General features: G+C 36.2%; 1 protein-coding gene across 1 annotated transcript; it reads right to left on the bottom strand.

Moving 5' to 3' along the window:
* Nucleotides 1-174: 174 nt before the first annotated feature.
* LOC114850114 (uncharacterized) lies at nt 175-17,925 on the bottom strand. Its single transcript, XM_055506504.1, is given in 31 exon segments — nt 175-1,364; nt 1,722-1,785; nt 1,878-1,928; nt 2,277-2,318; nt 2,439-3,821; nt 3,903-4,079; nt 4,821-4,996; nt 5,079-5,343; nt 5,345-5,553; nt 5,998-6,207; nt 6,289-6,410; nt 7,817-7,878; nt 8,014-8,102; nt 8,925-9,050; nt 9,697-9,726; nt 9,929-10,096; nt 10,229-10,381; nt 10,605-10,853; nt 11,150-11,173; nt 11,376-11,543; nt 11,676-11,828; nt 12,052-12,156; nt 12,453-12,482; nt 12,685-12,852; nt 12,985-13,137; nt 13,369-13,431; nt 13,926-14,099; nt 14,195-14,356; nt 14,450-14,501; nt 15,374-15,480; nt 17,774-17,925. Coding segments are annotated over 30 exon segments (4,986 nt in total). The 5' UTR covers nt 15,476-15,480; nt 17,774-17,925; the 3' UTR covers nt 175-1,308.
* Between the last annotated feature and the right edge of the window lie 1,259 nt (nt 17,926-19,184).

Below are 19,184 nucleotides of genomic sequence, written 5' to 3'. Positions count from 1 at the left end.
AGGTCTGTAGGCGGACATACTACAGTAAGGGCATTAGTTGAGGTATGATTTCAGGTTGAAGCCCCCTGATTTCATGATAAATGAAATCAGGGGGGGTTCAACCTGCATGCCTTTCAATTTCTCTCCCAGGTCCCAGCAGGTTGGATGGTGTTAAATATGCTGGAGAAATTGAAGTGATATCTATTCTTTTTTAATTATATTCATCACAAATAGATCATTGATCACAGTGTGAATTGCGTATTTAAACTAAGAATGATTATTAACAAATGAAACAATATTAGTGAGAGTAGATACAACATACAAATACATTTAGGTCAAGTGTCTCTGCATTTTAATTGTTTCCATTAACATTAATTTGTGACTGAAAGGTAATATTTACTGTAAAATTATGGAAGACTCCTAGTAGGACAGTAGTTCACTCCTTACTACTTTGGCAGAGAGATGAAATCAAAGAAACATTTATTTATATATCACTTTCCAACAACAGGTTAGCCAAAAGGCTTCACAGTAAGGTAAATGGTTTAAATTAAAAGATAGAAGATATTTAGATCATATTACAGTATAAAACCTGTACTCCTGTTCACTTTTATGCTCCTCAAAATTAAACTATGCCCAAATAGCTCCAGTACAAAAATTTAAAACTGTAACTGGACCTCAAGAAAGTAAAAATTCATTCAGAATTCATTAAATTTAGAGTTAATACAATACAATACAATACAATACAATACAATAAGTGAGACAGTTCTGTGAGGCATTACAGTACATTGATTAGAGATATATTTTTTAAATATTTTCTCTGAATAACTCTGAATAAACTTCAGGAAATTCATAGTTTTGTTTCAAGCCAAACTGTCATTAGGTAACCACACCAAACAAATTCACTGATCTGTGTAAGACGGCCTTGCCCAATAGAACTGATTTGTTTGTCAAAGTAAAACAAAGCTACAGCCAAATTACATATACTCTCAATATATATCTTCTATCTAAAGTGACCTGTTGAGCATTAGGCATTCAGCAGTCACACACAGCAGCATTTTACAGGACATATGAATATATAAATATGTTAAATCAAAGTAAATTAAAATGCAGTGTGTTGCAGTAAATGCAGAATAATACAGAATAAAAAAAACTGTTCATACACATATATACACTTACAAAACATAACATTTATAAAATATTATAATCCATAAGGTTTTATTTTGCCTTCATATTTAAATAAAATGCTGCAATAAAGAAGAACAAAAGTGTTGCAGTAGCTTTCTTGCTTTTTTGGTCACTTAAACTGACCAAAGTTGATTACAAAGATCCTCAACTGTTAGAGTAGGACTGAGATGTTGAGACGCCAGATGACACGTTGTAACCATCTGAAAAAACAACAGGAAAAGACATGATTCAATCAATGATTCTGTCACAAAACAATTTTAAAACATTTTACAAAGTAAATGTCATTTTACAATCATATGTTCATACAAAATCAATAAATATCAATATTAGATTTCATTATGTATTTGCTAAAGATTTTTGTATTTATATTACTTAATTATATTGTGTATTAATTATTACATTTTGTTGTTTTTCTTTATTCTAACAATTATCCACAAAAACGTGTATCAGACAACAGCTGTTTTGGCATGTGAACATTTCAATCCTGACAGTTGTCTGATGTGGCCCTTTCACTTTACATAACGGAAACCATAGAATTATTTTTTTCTAATTGATACCTCTTCTTCTGAAGTTCCGCAAGAAGCCCAATGCGCCTGATGATGAGTTTCCAGCACTGGTGCTCTAAAAAAAATTTTTTTTGGAAATTAACAAACAACCACAAAATTAAAATTTAAAAAGAGTAAAAGTAATATTACTAAGAAAAATGTCCTTACCCCTGTTCCACCACTGGAGGTCTGTGACATTGCTGTTAATTCTGACCGCACCTGAAAATTAATTTTATTAAATTAGCAAGATGATGACACATGCATATAACGTCCTACACAAGGTTTTAATTCATATATTGTAAAAATAAACATACTGCATGCTAAAACACGGTTTCAGTTCATCTTTGCAAAAGGCACAGTAAAACTTTAAAGGTTACAACAGACAATCTTTAAATCTCCTTGTGTGGGACCTTTTTATTTAATTATCCCTCTCCACCTATTACCAAAAAGGTACCTTTGCCCCCTTTGCTGAGATTCCAAAGTGGAAGCATTGATACAGTAAACAGTATATCAATGTGGGAAGATTTTTACTACAGAGTGATTAAAACTGTATGTTGACCTACATACCTTTTTGTCCAACAGTGTTCCGAACACCAATATGAAGAAACCCTTCATAGATGAAACAGTATCATCAATCAGTATAGTTTCAGTAAGAACAAAATGTTATTATTTAAGCTCTAAGGTAATAAATTATGAAAGTACAACAGAATAGTAAGTATGTGTTTGTACCTGCAGTGAATTAAAAAGTGCAAATGTAATGGCGATTCCCAGGTTATATGGGGCCACCAGTGTTCCAACTCCAAGACCCCAGGTTATTCCAAAGAATGGCATGAGGATAGCCAAAGCCCTGGCTATGACCACTAGGGCGTGCCTCTCAGCTGCATGTACGGTGCCTCCCACTGCCCTTCTCCTCAGCATTTTGTATACAACCACAAGTAGGATGATTAGGTTTATCACCACTATCGTCAATGCAGGGATCACAAATGCTAGTAGAGCCTTGGACGGATTCCAGTTGAGCCAGCAGACCCCATTATCTTGGATGTATTGATTTTTGGGTGCAGTCACAGCTATTGTTATAATCACAATAATGAGCGGGGCCCCATATCCTAGACAGAAGCCAATAGCCAACATTGATCCTTTAGACAAGCCCCCATCAAAGACACTAATTGTGCGGTAGATTAAGAGCAGAGCTGAGGCCAACATCCAGAAAAACAAAGCAAGATAGAAATAATGGATGAAAAATGTTGCTGCACTACAGGCAGACATGTTTCCTTTGCCTGAAATCGATGCCCCAATAATGAACCAAATGTCTGCTATCAGGAGAGACACGGCAATGTTAACTATGGAAACGTGACGCAAGTAGGAAGTAGTGTTTTTGTTTATCTTTCTCCATATGACAGCTTCAATTATGAGGCATATGACCAAGGAAGCTATTGATATGCCGACTCCAATGTAGGTTATGTAATCTAACACAGGGTTAGACAGACTGAATGGTGACATCAGAATAGAGAAGGAGGTTAGATGGGTACAGTTGCAAGTGACAAATTGGCCAGTGTCAGTTGTGACTGGGGTGCACCCTGTGTTGTCCCATCCTCCAAGACCATCAAAGAGACTGAAGTTCCAGAAAACACACTGAGGCATTTTCAAACTACTGTTTAAAACATTAAACGTGAGGGCTATATCTCTGACAGTGGCACTGGACTGGACCAGTACCACTTTCCCATTGATGATGTTAGAGGTTGAGTTGAACACACTCGTGTTTCTTGCAGGGAGAACATTATTCATTGAAGAAAATGTTATAATAGTGAGTGACTGACTTCCTCCATTAGCATCAGATATGTTTACGTCCACCGAGGAATTAAATTCAGAACTGTAGAAGGTGTTAAAGGTTGTTTTCTTAAAGAGAACGTAAGTGGTGTTAATATCAAACGAGTCATTAATAATTCTGGTTGTTATGGTCTCGAGGGACTGTAGGAACTGTGAGCTAATACTGTTATTTAAGACGGTGCTGCCGTTTGTTGATGAGCTAATGTTTCCAAATGTGAAATTGTTGTTTATAGTGTTCCAGGAATTCTGGGCAGTGGTGAGGATACCTGACGTTGTTAAGACATCCTAAATTGAAGAGAGGTTATAACAATATAAAAACAGTAGTGTGTATGCTATATTGTCAGAAAACCCAGCAGGCATACATACCTTTGTTGAATTTAGAGTTATGTTAATATTTAATGACTGTGATGTATTTGCTACATTGTTGAGTATTTGAACCATGGCGTTAATGGTGGCTGGAGATTCAACCACTTGCGTCGTAGAGTTGACAGTAAAAGTGCTAAGCTTACTCAGCAATGCTGGCAGGGTAGCGACAGTTAAAGTCTGTAAGATGAAATTGAAATAAAACAAGAATCAATAATTATTAACTGTGTTAATATTTGTGTTGTCTTTAATATTTTAGATATGGTTAAATGTTTTAGATATTTGTCATTCAGTCCAGTTACTTGGGACTGGGATATTGTTAGATATTATTGATATTGTTATTGTAAATCTTAAATAAAGCAGACACAATCAGTTAAGACCTTCTTCAGGATTTTACTTGCAAGGATTGAGCAGTTTAGAGCAAAGGCAACTTCCTCTCACTGAAGAGAAGACAAGGATTCAGCTTATAATATGTATTGCATTCTGCACAAAGCAAGCATTGGGCTCATCAAATAAGGATGCTACACACCGGTACTCCCTATTTCTTGCAGTGCAGAAAGGAGGAAACTTCAAAGTTATAGCACAGCTAACGAGGCTTCAGCAGTTTTAGAGATGAAATCCAAATTATAATGATAAAGTCATACACTGTAACTACAGAATTACTCCACCATCTTTAATAACAAAGTTAGCAGTTTTGTGCCACCTACTGTACCGGAAGCATATCGAGCAAACCATCATCTCGTGAACAACACCAAATAAACCAACCAAATAAAAATACTGTGGTATTTTCAGAAAACACACATTTGTAATTGCTAGTGATAAAATTTGATACTGGAGACAGTATTATTTGTAATAATTACAATTTAAAATCTTAGTGGTTAACCAATGTTGAGTACATGCAAATCTGAAAAGCCACCTCACCTGAGACTGCACAAGTAGGTCAAAAATTGGCTTCAGAACACAGTTGAATTTTTGCTCCTTCCATGCACTTCCATCACAAATTGCTGTTATTTGTCCCACTTGGTTTGTTGGGCATGGGCCTTTAGCAATATCGTTTGTATTTCCATATCCATAAACAGGACTATAGCATGTAAAAACTAAAAAGACATTTTGTGTGAACTTATTAATGTTATTAAAAACATATATTTATATTTGCTAAATACTTATATTAATACTCACTGTCTGTGGATAATGTCAGTGTTATTTTGGACGAAAACTGTGTGTAATTCAAGACTTGACAAGTGAAAATTTCATCCACAGGCCTAGAGCTTGTACAGGAAGAGGAGGAAGGGGGAGGGGTGTAGGTGTAGGGGATTGATACGTCACCTACACACACACACACACACACACACACACACACACACACACACACACACACACACACACACACACACACACACAATGTGAACAATGGAATCTTAAAAGTAATATAATATGGTATTCCATTGTACTGTAGGGTTACCTGAAGGTCCCAGGAGTTTAACCTGATAGCCTGAGCTGACAGAGCAATTCAGTGTTATAGGTTTTCCACACTGCAGCCTTGCGCTCACTGGTGAAACTGTGATCAATGGTGTCTCAATGATACTGAGACCAACAGTTTGAAGGAAAGATGAGCCATTTATCTTATTCTGGATTAGCAAACATTGATAAATTCCTGAAATGAGATTATGGTGATCATTAAATTAGATGATGGTGATCACTAATTGAAAGTCAAATCACTGTGAAGCTAACATTTCAAAAATTTAATTTCCCTTTTTACGATGTTAAAACTAACAGAAAGATCATAATTTTACTGAATTATAGAATTGTTCTAAGGTTTGGGACTCCGTATTTGAAATTTCGGCACTATAAATGAAATCAATTCATGCTGAGAATTAACTATAACAATAGTTAGTAAAAATAAATCTATTTGTTTTCACATTAGTGGTAAGCTATTTGAATCTTGATTTAGCCAGTGATTTTGCATTGTAATACACATATTACTTTTAGATTATGCTTTTGTGCAGATAAAAGCACAAAGTGAATATTTTTTCCCTCCCTTGCATGTGTGTTTATGACAACTGATGATGTATTGACAGCATTAAACACTATTTCTTACCACTGTCACTGGTGAGGGCTTGTGCAATATTTAATGTTGCTGTTCCAGTGGGGTCGGTTATATTGCTGTATCTGCTACCTGTATTTGTATCAATTGAGATGCCGTTATAGCTCCATGTTGAATACCATTGTTGACCAAATTTAAGCTCTGGTGGAATCATACAAGTCACTTGGGCTGATACATAAAATACTGTCTGTGACAGTGACTGGCCTTGAAAAACAATAGAAAAATATAGGTTAAAATGTTATCAGTCAGACATTACATGACAAAGTAAATTAAGAAATGCCTTACCATTGAATATCAAAGGGTATGTGCTTGATAACTGTGTAAAAATCCCAGTCTGTACTGAATTGATATCTGTAGTGCTAATAGAAGGTGCACTAATACTAAAGTCCACAATGGTGCTTCCACTCCTGTAAGTCAGAAATAAAAAAATATAATATAAATATTATGTTATATTATATACAGTATATATACAGTATACATATATAGCGGTCTTACTCCTACAAGCTTGGGTCCTCTACTAGAGGCCTGGCAGCTTGAGGGTCCTGCGCAGTATCTTAGGTGTTCCTGGGACTGCACTCTTCTGGACAGAGATCTCAGATGTTGATCCTAGGACCTGTTACAGCCCCTAGTGCCCTAGTGTTCCTATCACCATGGTTAACACTTGTGCCCTCACCCCATCTCTTCTTTCAGCCCTTGGTACTTCTCGATCTTCTCATGCTCCTTCTTCCTGATGTTGCTCTACCTGGGATTGCTACATCTATCACTACAGCCTTGTTCTATTGTTTGTCCACCACTACTATGTTGGTTGGCCATTACCACTTTGTCAGTCTGTATCTGAAAGTCCCACAGGATCTTAGCCCTGTCATTCTCTTCACCTTTGGAGGTGTGTCCCATTTGAACTCAGCACAGATGTTCCTGTACCCTATGCCGGCCACTTAGTTATGGCGTTCCATGTATGCCCTGCCTGATAGCATCTTGCATCCCGCTGTTATGTGCTGGATTGTTTCAGGGGCATCTTTGCACAGCCTGCACTTGGGGTCCTGCCTGGTGTGGTAGATCCCAGCCTCTATTGATCTGGTACTCAGAGCCATCCAGTCTTGGCCCTTAGGCTTATGCTATCTGCCTACCTCATTACGCAATGAGAGATAAGGTCATAAGAGTCACACCGGCTCGGACGTCGCCTCGGTCAACAAGGTCCGTGTCATTTGTTAGGAAACCAGGGCAACCTCATGTGAAGTGGGTTACTGGACCAAGAATAAAGCATTCGTGGACAAAAGATGAGAACAGGGAGTGATTGAAATGCTACTACAGCAGTAACCCTGGTATGAATGTATGTAAAAGTAACATACCTTTGAATCAACACACCTCCAAAAGTGATTAAAAACAACTAAGCTAAGATTCTGTCGGACTTCCAGATACAGACTGACAAACTGGTAATGGTCAATCAATCCAAAATGGAACAAGGCTGTAGTGTAGCAATCTCAGGTGATAGCAACATCAGGAAGAAGGAGCATGAAAAGATCGAGAAGTACTAAGGACTGAAAGAAGAGATAGAAGAGATGTGAAGGGTGAGGGCACAAGTGGTACCCGTGGTTATAGGAACACTAGTAACTCCAAGCTGTGAGAGTGGCTCCAGCAGATCCCAGGAACAACATCTGGAATCAGTGCAGTCCTAGGAACAGCTAAGATACTGCGCAGGACCCTAGCCCCCAGGACCTAGAAATAAGAACAGAATAGAAAAACAGAATAGGACCGCTCCAAGGAAAGGGGCGAGTGGGGAAATTTTATAAATATATATACATAGATGACTTACCGGAGAGTAATTATCTTTGCAATTACAAGCTTTGAGATGTAATTTGCACATTGTGTTTGAATCTGTTTAACAGTGGAAGAGACTTTATTATTCATTCCACAGTAATGTAAGACTATAGTATTACATACATGCAGCACATGTACATCAACACTGAAATAAAACAAGTGACAGACAGAGAACATTATATTACAACTTACAGATTTATTCACGTCTTGGTAGACTGTACTGCTTGGGTTATTGTATGAAGGATCAAATGGTAAGTTCATGGTAAAAGACGCGTTCATCACTGCAACACAGTAATCACAAGGATGCAATTTCATGAGACACAGAATATGACACAGAATTTTAAGTGTAGTAGACTGTGGGGAACTAAAAGTTGCATTTGCAAAAGTTTGAGAACTTTGTTATTCAAACATTGTTTTATAAAGCAAAGACATAAAACGTTATGTCACCCTTAACCAGAAAAAGTCCAGACATCTCATAGGAGTGTGCTAGGATTAGTTGTCCTGCTATTGGATTGTTTTTATTTAATTTCAGGAATCAATAAAACATGTTTAATTTGAGTATACTGAAGCCTAAACAGTGGTATACTGTCTTTTGTATCCTCACTTGTTCTATCATTAAGTCAGTTTGTTTAATTTTTTGCTTCACTAGTTAATGCAATACATGTCTTTTACTGCACGTCTATGTGGGTTTGGTGTTTTCAGATTAATGACACAAAAATGTTTACTTAGGCCTCTATTCACTTGCACTTGGATTTTAATAAATAAAGTTATAGGCCTGATTTTACACACAACACAAACCTTGTTAAAACGGATAAAAGTATTTTGTAAATTGTTTGTCATTTAAATACCATTGAACCATCATCTTACTTAGCTTACTTACTTTTAGTGTATCCAATAATCATTTTAAAATGTATCTTTCATAGACCTACAGCATCACTATTTGTGCAGATAACATACACACCCTATTGTTAAGGCTATAAAGGTGCTGACAACTTAAATCTCTTCTTTACTGTATTTCGTTTCTGTTGCTACAGTGGTAAATGGTAAAATACAGGTTGTTATGACACTTAAAATAATACTGTAAATTTTAAATTTTCTCATACCTTCTGGTGGTGTTCCTGTTGTTGTTGTGGTTGTTGTTGGTGGTGCCGTTGTGGTTGTTGTTGGTGGTGCCGTTGTGGTTGTTGTTGGTGGTTTTGTTGGTGGTTTTGTTGGTGTAGTAGGTGGTTCTAGAATTAGAAATTCAGAAGAAATGAATAATTCTGGCCTAATCTGTGCTAATATGATAATTAGTGCAGTGGAATAAAACAGTAAAAAACAAAACAAAACAAAAAAACCTAAACAAAACAAGCTGGAGGGTGTGTAGAGGTGCTGTGCTTCATTGCAGATTATATTGTTTGAAGGCAAAGAGCAGCTGTTTAGATCTGTGTGTGAACTGTTGTGCGAATGTGTTGTTTCACAGGACGGCTACGTCAAAGCAACCAATAAAAACTGTAACTGTTTTGCCTGATGATGTGCCTGATGCTCTGCTTAAATAGTGTTGATGAAAATAAGTGGAACCTAGTTAAGCAAAACAGGTCAAAGCAACTAATAAAAATTGTAAAACCAACCAGAAATGGTTTTACAGTTTGTAAATGAGAAAATGTAAAACAATATGCAGGACTTTATAGTACAAGTGTTAATTCAAAGCATACCATTCAGAAACACAGGCACTGGTGTTAAAGGCGTCGGTGTTAAAAGTGGTGGTAGTATAAAACAAACCAGTGGGACTAATTATGATTAATAACTGGTTAACTAATTTCTAAACAACATGTCTATGCAACTATACAAATCTTGTTTCTATTTTACCTATTAAAAATAAGACATTTCTCATACCTGTAATTGGTCTTATACAATTATTGACACCTGTGGAGCAACAGACATTACAGTGATCATTCTTCTGCACAGAAAAACATCAAAAACCTTAAAACAACAGTAAACCTACTGTAGTTCACTTAAAACATACCTTTGTGTTTAACCGATGAAAATGAGACAATATTAATCATATTAAACATGGTCAGACACAGTGGAGATTTGCTTTTCACAGCTAAAGAGCATTGATGCTTACTTGTGATTGGTACACAGAACTGCCCATCATCTGGAATCGCATCAGTACATCCGCAGGGTTCAGTGCTGGTATTACTGCATGCGTCATAGTGTTTACACTTGCTGCATGGCCAAGCAAACTGGTCCTCACACTGACACAGTGTTTGGTTAGTAGTGTCTGGATAGCACTCTAAAGAAATATGAAAACACATCAAGCCACAGTGTTCACAAAAACAACAATACTACAGTATTTGATTAAACTACAGTAAATCAGTGACACCGATTCAGAAGGAAAACAAGCAAGTGTACAATAAGTTCTCACCTGTTGTGAAATTCACGCTGGTTACATTTAAAGACTGAGTGATATTGAAGGGCAACATTAAATTGCTCAGCGTGCTCCTGATGAGGTTAAAGAAGTCCTTTGGTTTTATACTGGAGACTGGGACACTCAGATCAATAACTAAATCGATGTCCACTGTCACAATAGAAGAGAACAGGTGAAAATATATTACAAACGTGTGCCACCATTAAAAAGACACACTTTTCTCTATGTGAAATTATCATAACACAAATTGTGTTGATTAACAATAATGAAGTACTGATCCAACTAATCAAACACAAAGTTTGAACAGAGACATAACACAGTCTACATTGTAGAAGTTACAATGGAAGTAGATGTTTCATGTCATATATTTTACCAATTGGTGCTGGGGTTGATGTTGGTGTTATTATTGGCGTTGGTGTTGTTATTGCCGATGGTGTTGGTATTGCTGTTGGTGTTGTTATTGTTGTTGGTGTTGGTGTTGTTATTGGCGTTGGTGTTGGTGTTGGTGTTGGCGTTGGTGTTGGTGTTGGTGTTGGTGTTGGCGTTGGTGTTGGTGTTGGCGTTGGTGTTGGTGTTGGCGTTGGTGTTGGTGTTGGTGTTGGCGTTGGTGTTGGCGTTGTCCCTGTAAATACAATAAATATGTTCAGTTAAAGCTTTACATGTCCAAGAACTGTAAAAATTAATGTCAATCAATAAGCAGGGCATAATACTACATAATATGTGAGGTCTTATTAATTTAAACATTCAGAAACACGCACAGAAACTGTATGGTTCTACTGTTTAAAACAAACCAGAAGGACTAACTATGATTAATAACTATTTTATATTATAAACCAATTTCAAAACATCAACATTTGTCTATGCAACTTTACAAATCTTTTTTCTACTTTATCTATTAAAATAAAACATTTCTCATACCTGGAGTTGGACAAATATTGACACCTGTGAAGCAACAGACATTACAGTGATCATTCTTCTGCACAGAAAAACATCAAAAACCTTAAAACAAAAGTAAACCTACTGTAGTTCACTTAAGACATACCTTTATGTTTAACAGATGAAAATAAAACAACATTAATCATATTAAACATGGTCAGACACAGTGGAGATTTGCTTTTCACAGCTAAAGACCATTGATGCTTACTTGTGATTGGTACACAGAACTGTCCGTCATATGGAAGCGTATCATTACATCCGCAGGGTTCAGTGCTGTTATTACTGCATGCGTCGTAGAGTTTACACTTGCTGCATGGCCAAGCAAACTGGTCCTCACACTGACACAGTGTTTGGTTAGTAGTGTCTGGATAGCACTCTAAAGAAATATGAAAACACATGAAGCCACAGTGTTCACAAAAACAACAATACTACAGTATTTGATCAAACTACAGTAAATCAGTGACACCGATTCAGAAGGAAAACAAGCAAGTGTACAATAAGTTCTCACCTGTTGTGAAATTCACGCTGGTTACATTTAAAGACTGAGTGATATTGAGGGGCAACATTAAATTGCTCAGCGTGCTCCTGATGAGGATAAAGAAGTCCTTTGGTTTTATACTGGAGACTGGGACACTCAGATCAATAACTAAATCGATGTCCACTGTCACAATAGAAGAGAACAGGTGAAAATATATTACAAACGTGTGCCACCATTAAAAAGACACACTTTTCTCTATGTGCAATCATCATAACACAAATTGTGTTGATTAACATTGATGAAGTACTGATCCAACTAATCAAACACAAAGTTTAAACAGAGACATAACACAGTCTACATTGTAGAAGTTACAATGGAAGACTATGTTTCATGTCATATATTTTACCAATTGGTGCTGGCGTTGATGTTGGTGTTGTAATTGGCGTTGGTGCTGGTGTAGTTATTGGTGTTGTTATTGGCGTTGGTGTTGTTATTGGCGTTGGTGTTGTCCCTGTAAATACAATAAATATGTTGAATTGATGCTTTACATGTCCAAGAACTGTAAAAATTAATGTCAATCAATGAGAAGGGTATAATACTACAAAATATGTGGGGTCCTATTATTTAAACATTTAGAAACACGCACAAAAACTGTGTGGTTCTACTGTTTGAAACAAACCAGAAGGACTAACTATGATTAATAACTATTTTATATTATAAACAAATTTCTAAACATCAACATTTGTCTATGCAACTGTACAAATCTTGTTCCTACTTTATCTATTAAAAATAAGACATTTCTCATACCTGGAGTTGGTCTTATACAATTATTTACACCTGTGGAGCAACAGACATTAAAGCGTTCATTCTTCTGCACAGAAAAACATCAAAAACCTTAAAACAACAGTAAACCTACAGTAGTTCACTTAAGGTGAAACTTTATGTTTAACAGATGAAAATAAAACAACATTAATTATATCAAACATAGTCAGAAACAGTGGAGATTTGCTTTTCACAGCTAAAGAGCATTGATGCTTACTTGTGATTGGTACACAGAACTGTCCGTCATATGGAAGCGTATCATTACATCCGCAGGGTTCAGTGCTGTTATTACTGCATGCGTCGTAGAGTTTACACTTGCTGCATGGCCAAGCAAACTGGCTCTCACACTGACACAGTGTTTGGTTAGTAGTGTCTGGATAGCACTCTAAAGAAATATGAAAACACATGAAGCCACAGTGTTCACAAAAACAACATTACTACAGTATTTGATCAAACTACAGTAAAACAGTGACACCGATTCAGAAGGAAAACAAGCAAGTGTACAATAAGTTCTCACCTGTTGTGAAATTCACGCTGGTTACATTTAAAGACTGAGTGATATTGAGGGGCAACATTAAATTGCTCAGTGTGCTCCTGATTAGAGAAAAGAAGTCTTCTGGCCGTAGACTGGAGACTGGGACACTCAGATCAATAACTAAATCGATGTCCACTGTGAAAAATAGAAGAGATCAGGTGAAAATATATTAATATCTTTTGGTGTGCCACCATTAGAAAGACACACTTTTCTGTATGTGCAATCATCATAACACAAATCGTGTTGATTAACAATGATGAAGTATCCAACTAATCAAACACAAAGTTTGAACAGAGACATAACACAGTCTATATTGTAGAAGTTACAATGTATGTTTCAAGAGTTGTTTCATGTCATATATTTTACCAATTGGTGCTGCTGTTGCTGTTGTTGTTGTTGGAACTGCTGTTGTTGTTGTAGTAGATGGTTCTAGAATTAAGAAATTCAGAAAATATGAAACAAATTTCTGGCATAGACTTTCACATTGTCTCTCACACACAGCACGTCTACCTTCCTTCTCTCCATCATGTCTGCCAGATCTCTCTCTTTCCCTGTCACTGTGACAATGTTAAGAGTCCCTATTCTCAGTTCTGTGCTCCTGCCTTTCCTCTTCTTTCTCTGTGCACAAACCCTTCTGCCTCCTCTCCTTCTTCAACCAACAGTAGTCTGATCTCCATCTGCACCCTATCGGTTAACAGCATCGGTGACGGTCTTGTTAGCCCGGTATGAAATTCTCATGGACAATTCGCATGGTTGTTTTTGGCAAGTTTTAGGCCGGGTGCCGTTCCTGATGCAACCCTCTCTATTTATCCAGGCTTGGAACCGGCACAGAAGTTACTGGTTACTACAGTAAATTAAACTGCACAAGCCTATTGCTTTCCAATAATTATCTGCAAATAATGAATGAGGAAACAACTTTCTACCTGCTTGGGTGGTGTTTAGCTGGCAGTATTGGCCATCAGCTGGAAGGGCATCAATGCATCCACATGTGTTGTCTATGATTGCATCACATGCCCCATTGGCGATGCAGCTGTTATATGACCAAGCAAAGTTCGGCTCACATCTGCACTGGAATCCAGTCACATTGGGTGAACACACTAAACCAACAACAGAACACAAAGCCACGCATAAGGGAAACTAGATTTTTTTAAAATATATTTAACTTTGGCAAACTGTGGAAACGATGCTTTACCTGTTGTGGTGTTAATGCTGGTAACTTCAACAGAACTGTTAATCCATATAGGAAAAGAAAGTGTGCTTAAAATGCTTTTGAGAGTAAGTAGATCCTGGTCAGAGATGTTTATAAGAGCTTGGATTTCATAATTGGTTGAATTTGAGGAGAAATTCGACTGAGCTGGGAAAACATGACATAGACATAGATACATATTAATTGTCCAAGCTTGTGCTGTAAGCCAGTACTGTTTTCAAACTGATGCAGCTGACTCACCTGCTCTTTTATGTCTGGATTCAATGTATGATGGCTTTACATCCATCAAATTCTGAGGAAACATTTGTTTAGCTTATTAATCTTTGTGTGTGTGTAGTTAATTTGACTTTAACATTAATATAACATGTGAATTGAGTAAACTGAGTTTTAGTTTAGGATTCAGTTACATTTTGAGTAACATTGTCTCCGCTGTTAAATTGTAGATTGGAAATGCTACTATTGTACTGTACATACTGAGGGAAAGTAATTAATAACACACTGTTATCATATTATTACAACTTTGACTTTTTCAAGTCAAAATTGTATTTTTTATACCCTAATTGCCCCCCGATAAATATTGTATGTACTATTGAACATTGTAGTGGAAACTAAGACATATAAGGCATATATATTTGTCGTAGGACATATTACTGTATAGTGGTGTGTGTTAGTACACTTATTAGTGCAAGGACAGCTACTGTTCTTGAACTTTGTATTTCTGTCAAAAACAAATTTTGAGGAATGCCCACTGTCAAGAGCCTCCAGAAATATTTCCTTTTAGGTAAACAGGTAGAGTCATCTTACTCCACTGAGAACAAAATGAGTGATGAGGATTGTTGATATCAGGTGATATCCACTGATTCAAGGTTATAGAGAGTGCCTGATGTAGGATGGGGGAGTAAAACCCTCTCCCAAGCCTTGAGCTGGAGTGAATTCCTGAGAAAGACACAACTTGTGTCCCAGACAGAATCCTAGGTTCCACGCACAGCTGACATTCTTCTGGAGATGTGACTTTGATTGATTTTGTCCCACCGATTAGAATAAATTCAGAAACAGTTATTTGAACCATATTACTTCCTCTGTTTGAATTCTACTTGGTGAATTAACTAAGTACAACAACATGTACAGTATAATAATCAATCACACTAGCTATGTTTTTCTCACCTCAAAGAAGGCTTTCACAGATTGTATGTATCCCTGCTTTTCCAGACTGTAGAATATAGCCAGAAGAACAATTGTGCATCCTATTGCCTTTGGTAATGCCATCTTCACTAGAGAGAAAACAAACAACAATTAATGCAATGAGTTAGCGTTAAGAAGACATTTACTGTATGCTTACATTGGATTCCTTTTAGATCTGAATTGCACATCAAATAGAATGAAGCTGACTTTGCAAGTCTGACGCTGGCATTATTTACTGTAACCTGCTTAACATTAGAGAATGAGAAGAATGAAAGGCATGCTATTCTTATCTTTTTCCTCTTTACTCATGCTTGAAGCAACATGCAGAGCAGCACGGTAAAGATTGCAAGCTGTGGAAATCCCCAGTCGTCCAAGTCAGGCGCTGTTTAATGCTATTTGACTAGTTCTAGAAGACGTTTCACCCCTATGCCTTCATGATTTCCTGGTTAGATTGTAAGACCTTCCAGTAACTACAGTCCAGGGGAAGGTTTTACACAGAGCAGAGTTGCTCTGTTAGCCTGCTAACTTTGGAACATTTGTTAAATAAAGGTTCCTAAACATGCAAAATCCTCTTTTTGGGCATTTTGATACATTTACTAACTAGGACTAACAGTGGGAGCCTCCTACAGGCCAAAAAGACATAACACACACTCTTACAGGCTGAAAATACAGTGAAAACATGGAACAAATGGAAGCAAATCACAGTAGAGAATGGCAGTTTTAATTGCTATAACTGTACAATACAGTATTTGACTCTCTGGTTCATGTTAATACACCCCAGGTGTGTTTGCTACTTCCAATCATCCATCTAAGAACAATTTGTGTCTTATTTCAATTATTAGCCTTGTATCACAGACAGCAACGTGCTCCAGCGACAGAGAGCTAAGCAGCTACTACCATGTTACAAGGGGCTGTGTGGGCTCAGGTCCTCTACACTGTCAGACCCTCCTGATAGATTCATGAGGTACATTCACCACTGCCCGCTGGTTGTGTTTTAGCCAGGCTGTTAGCGCAATGTTAGCTGTCATCGCAACAGGAACAGCAACAATTTATTTAATCCTTTGTGAAACTAGTTCTCATTCTCCTCAAGTGGTTCAAAACATTAACATATTATATTTCCCCATTCTTTCTCACCCCTGCTTCTGTAGTTTTGCAGTAGTAACAGGACAGAGAAAAACCGTGACTTGAAACATCTATCCTATATTCTGTAAAGCTACAGTATAGTCACATTTTATTTTATGCTCATAACTGCTGCTTACCTGCGTAAAAATGTTCCTTTTTTAATAAACCCCTTAACTAAATGATGATCAAAGGTATTTTATAAAGTCATTCGATAACCTCCCTTAGACTGTGACGCTTAAATACTAGACATGTCAAAGACTGCATTTTTTAATGTAGGTGACAAACACACATTTAATTTAATAATTCTTTTGGATTAAAAAACTCACTATACATCAAGATCTTTGAATAGAACTGTGCTCCAGTTTTCTCAAAGCCCATGTAAATAACATTGTCTCAATAAGAAATACAAATCTTGAATATAATTAAGCTCTGTGAGTAAATAAGAGCAATACATTAAAGGAAGTACAACTAAAATACATCATGCATACCGTATGACCCATTCTGTGACTCAAACTAATAAGTGCACTTCTAGCAAGTAAATAAATCTGTGGAATCTGATTACAGCAATGAAAATTTATAAACTCTAACAATAAAACAGTTTCTCACCTCACAGTCTAAATTTAATTTGAAAATTATTATTCATTTTTTCATGGCAGACATTTGATTAAAACATCCTTTCATAAAAAAGTATGTAACCATTTAGAATACAGACAAAGACAATGAGACAATTAAGTGGATAACAATAGATTTTGGAAAATAGAACAATAATGGTTTAAACTTCTATTTTTCTTGAACGAGCTTTTGTGTACTTTATATAAGCTAAAGGATATAATGAAATTTTACCTACTGTAAACCATGAATCATTTATTACTTTATAAAATAGACACACAGGACTACTAAATATTTATTATTATCACTATTCTTCACTTTTTTGTGGTCAATGAGTAAATGCATGACACTATTTTACAATGCAGAGTAATTCCAATACGAATTCACCATTATGACCAGAAGAACTGAAGATAAAAGCACCCTTCAGAATTCAGCTAAAATAAATTGTGCAAAAATAAGGTCTGTATTATAAAATAGGTTGTTGTCTTTTCTGTAATAGAATGAATGAGTCAAAACTATTCAAGCCACAGTACAACAAACATCTTTGTCTTTTGATAAGTCACATATACCTGTAGATTTTGAATTTTGTATCAATAATACATATAATACAAACACATTAGTGTAGTTATAAAATGATACTTTTATGTTTACCTGTATTTGGGGCCAGGTGTCTAAGTATTCTCCTGTGAAGAGGACATAGTCACTTGTGAAGAGGACATAGTCACAGTGCACAATAACTCAACACGAGAAACCATCAGCCAACTTCCTGGAATAGTTTGTCTGAGTCACACACTTGTCTGGCAAGTCAGGTGGCTCAAACTTTCATGAAAGCGTAGCTGCACTGGTTGATTACATAATTATGTGAAATATAATTTGCATTGCATCTACAGCACAGGTTATGCAGTTGACTTAAAATTTGAGGTGACCCTTAAAAGGTTAAAAATATATCTTAACGTAATGCTATTTTGACTCAGATTCTTTTTATACAGTATACTTAAGATTAAGATTGTTGTGATGCTGTAGACTTTTTATAATTTTAGTTTTATCTAAATATTTCTCATGACATATGAAAGTAAACAGTAAAACAGTGTTACACTCCTTTTTATATGGTTTAATACTGTATGTTTGTATGTAAAGTAACAATAGAGTTCTTACTCAAGCCATTTCTAGATAGAATGTGATCTAAAATTAGATTACCTGAATAATACTGCAAGCACATTCCAGAGAAACTATAGGAATACCATGTAATTATAAAGATAATGGCACTAACGTCTATGAAGTTGCACTCTGCTTTGAGTTTCTCTTTCTTTGCTTTGTTCATCTTGCTTGATGGTTAATCTGTTTGCAATGTGGTAGTTTTACTTTCAGACAAAACACAGTACAGCCTCGTTGTCTTCATGCATTCATCTACCGACCTTACCTGCTCTTTTCAGCCATAGATGAACGGCAGATAGTTTAGATGTTTGTACTTGGCTTTGTTATGGAGTGATAAAACATACATGTACTCTATTTAGGCTGTTAATAACTGCAAATATTATTATCTCTTATTCATTAGCTCATTCAACCAAAAAGCAGTAAAAGTAGGTATAAGGCTTTGTTGCAGTTATGAAGACACAAAGTCATGTATTGTATGTCTACAGGAAGAGACAGTATTATTCATTTGTTTTCCAGTAGCTACCATATCAAGTGCATTTCCTTTTGTGGTCCAACCTCCAAAAGCAATAGAACATTGTACATAGGATTATATTCATTCATGTAAACAAGAATGATAGGTCACCTAAATATATTTCTGACGATACTTCACGTGTTAGATTTAAGCAGATGACTTTATTGTAACACAATATCTATCAACTTCTTTTTGTTTTTGTTTAGCAGAGTCCTCATATGTTTTGCTCTTAATAAGACCCCATGAACGCTACTATTGGCAAGTAAGGTTTCTCGTACAGCATGTATCCTATTTTTTTATTTTCCATCTGACAACAACACTGTAGGAATAATCGGGGCAAATTTTGAATCCTCATCATCTTTATCATTATCAAACTCAAGTAGCTTTGTTCAATAA

Source organism: Betta splendens, chromosome 24, assembly GCF_900634795.4.
Source record: "Betta splendens chromosome 24, fBetSpl5.4, whole genome shotgun sequence".
In the NCBI taxonomy this organism is placed as follows: domain Eukaryota; kingdom Metazoa; phylum Chordata; class Actinopteri; order Anabantiformes; family Osphronemidae; genus Betta; species Betta splendens.
The sequence above is the reverse complement of the archived record's forward strand: the minus strand, read 5'-3'. Positions and strand labels throughout refer to the sequence as shown.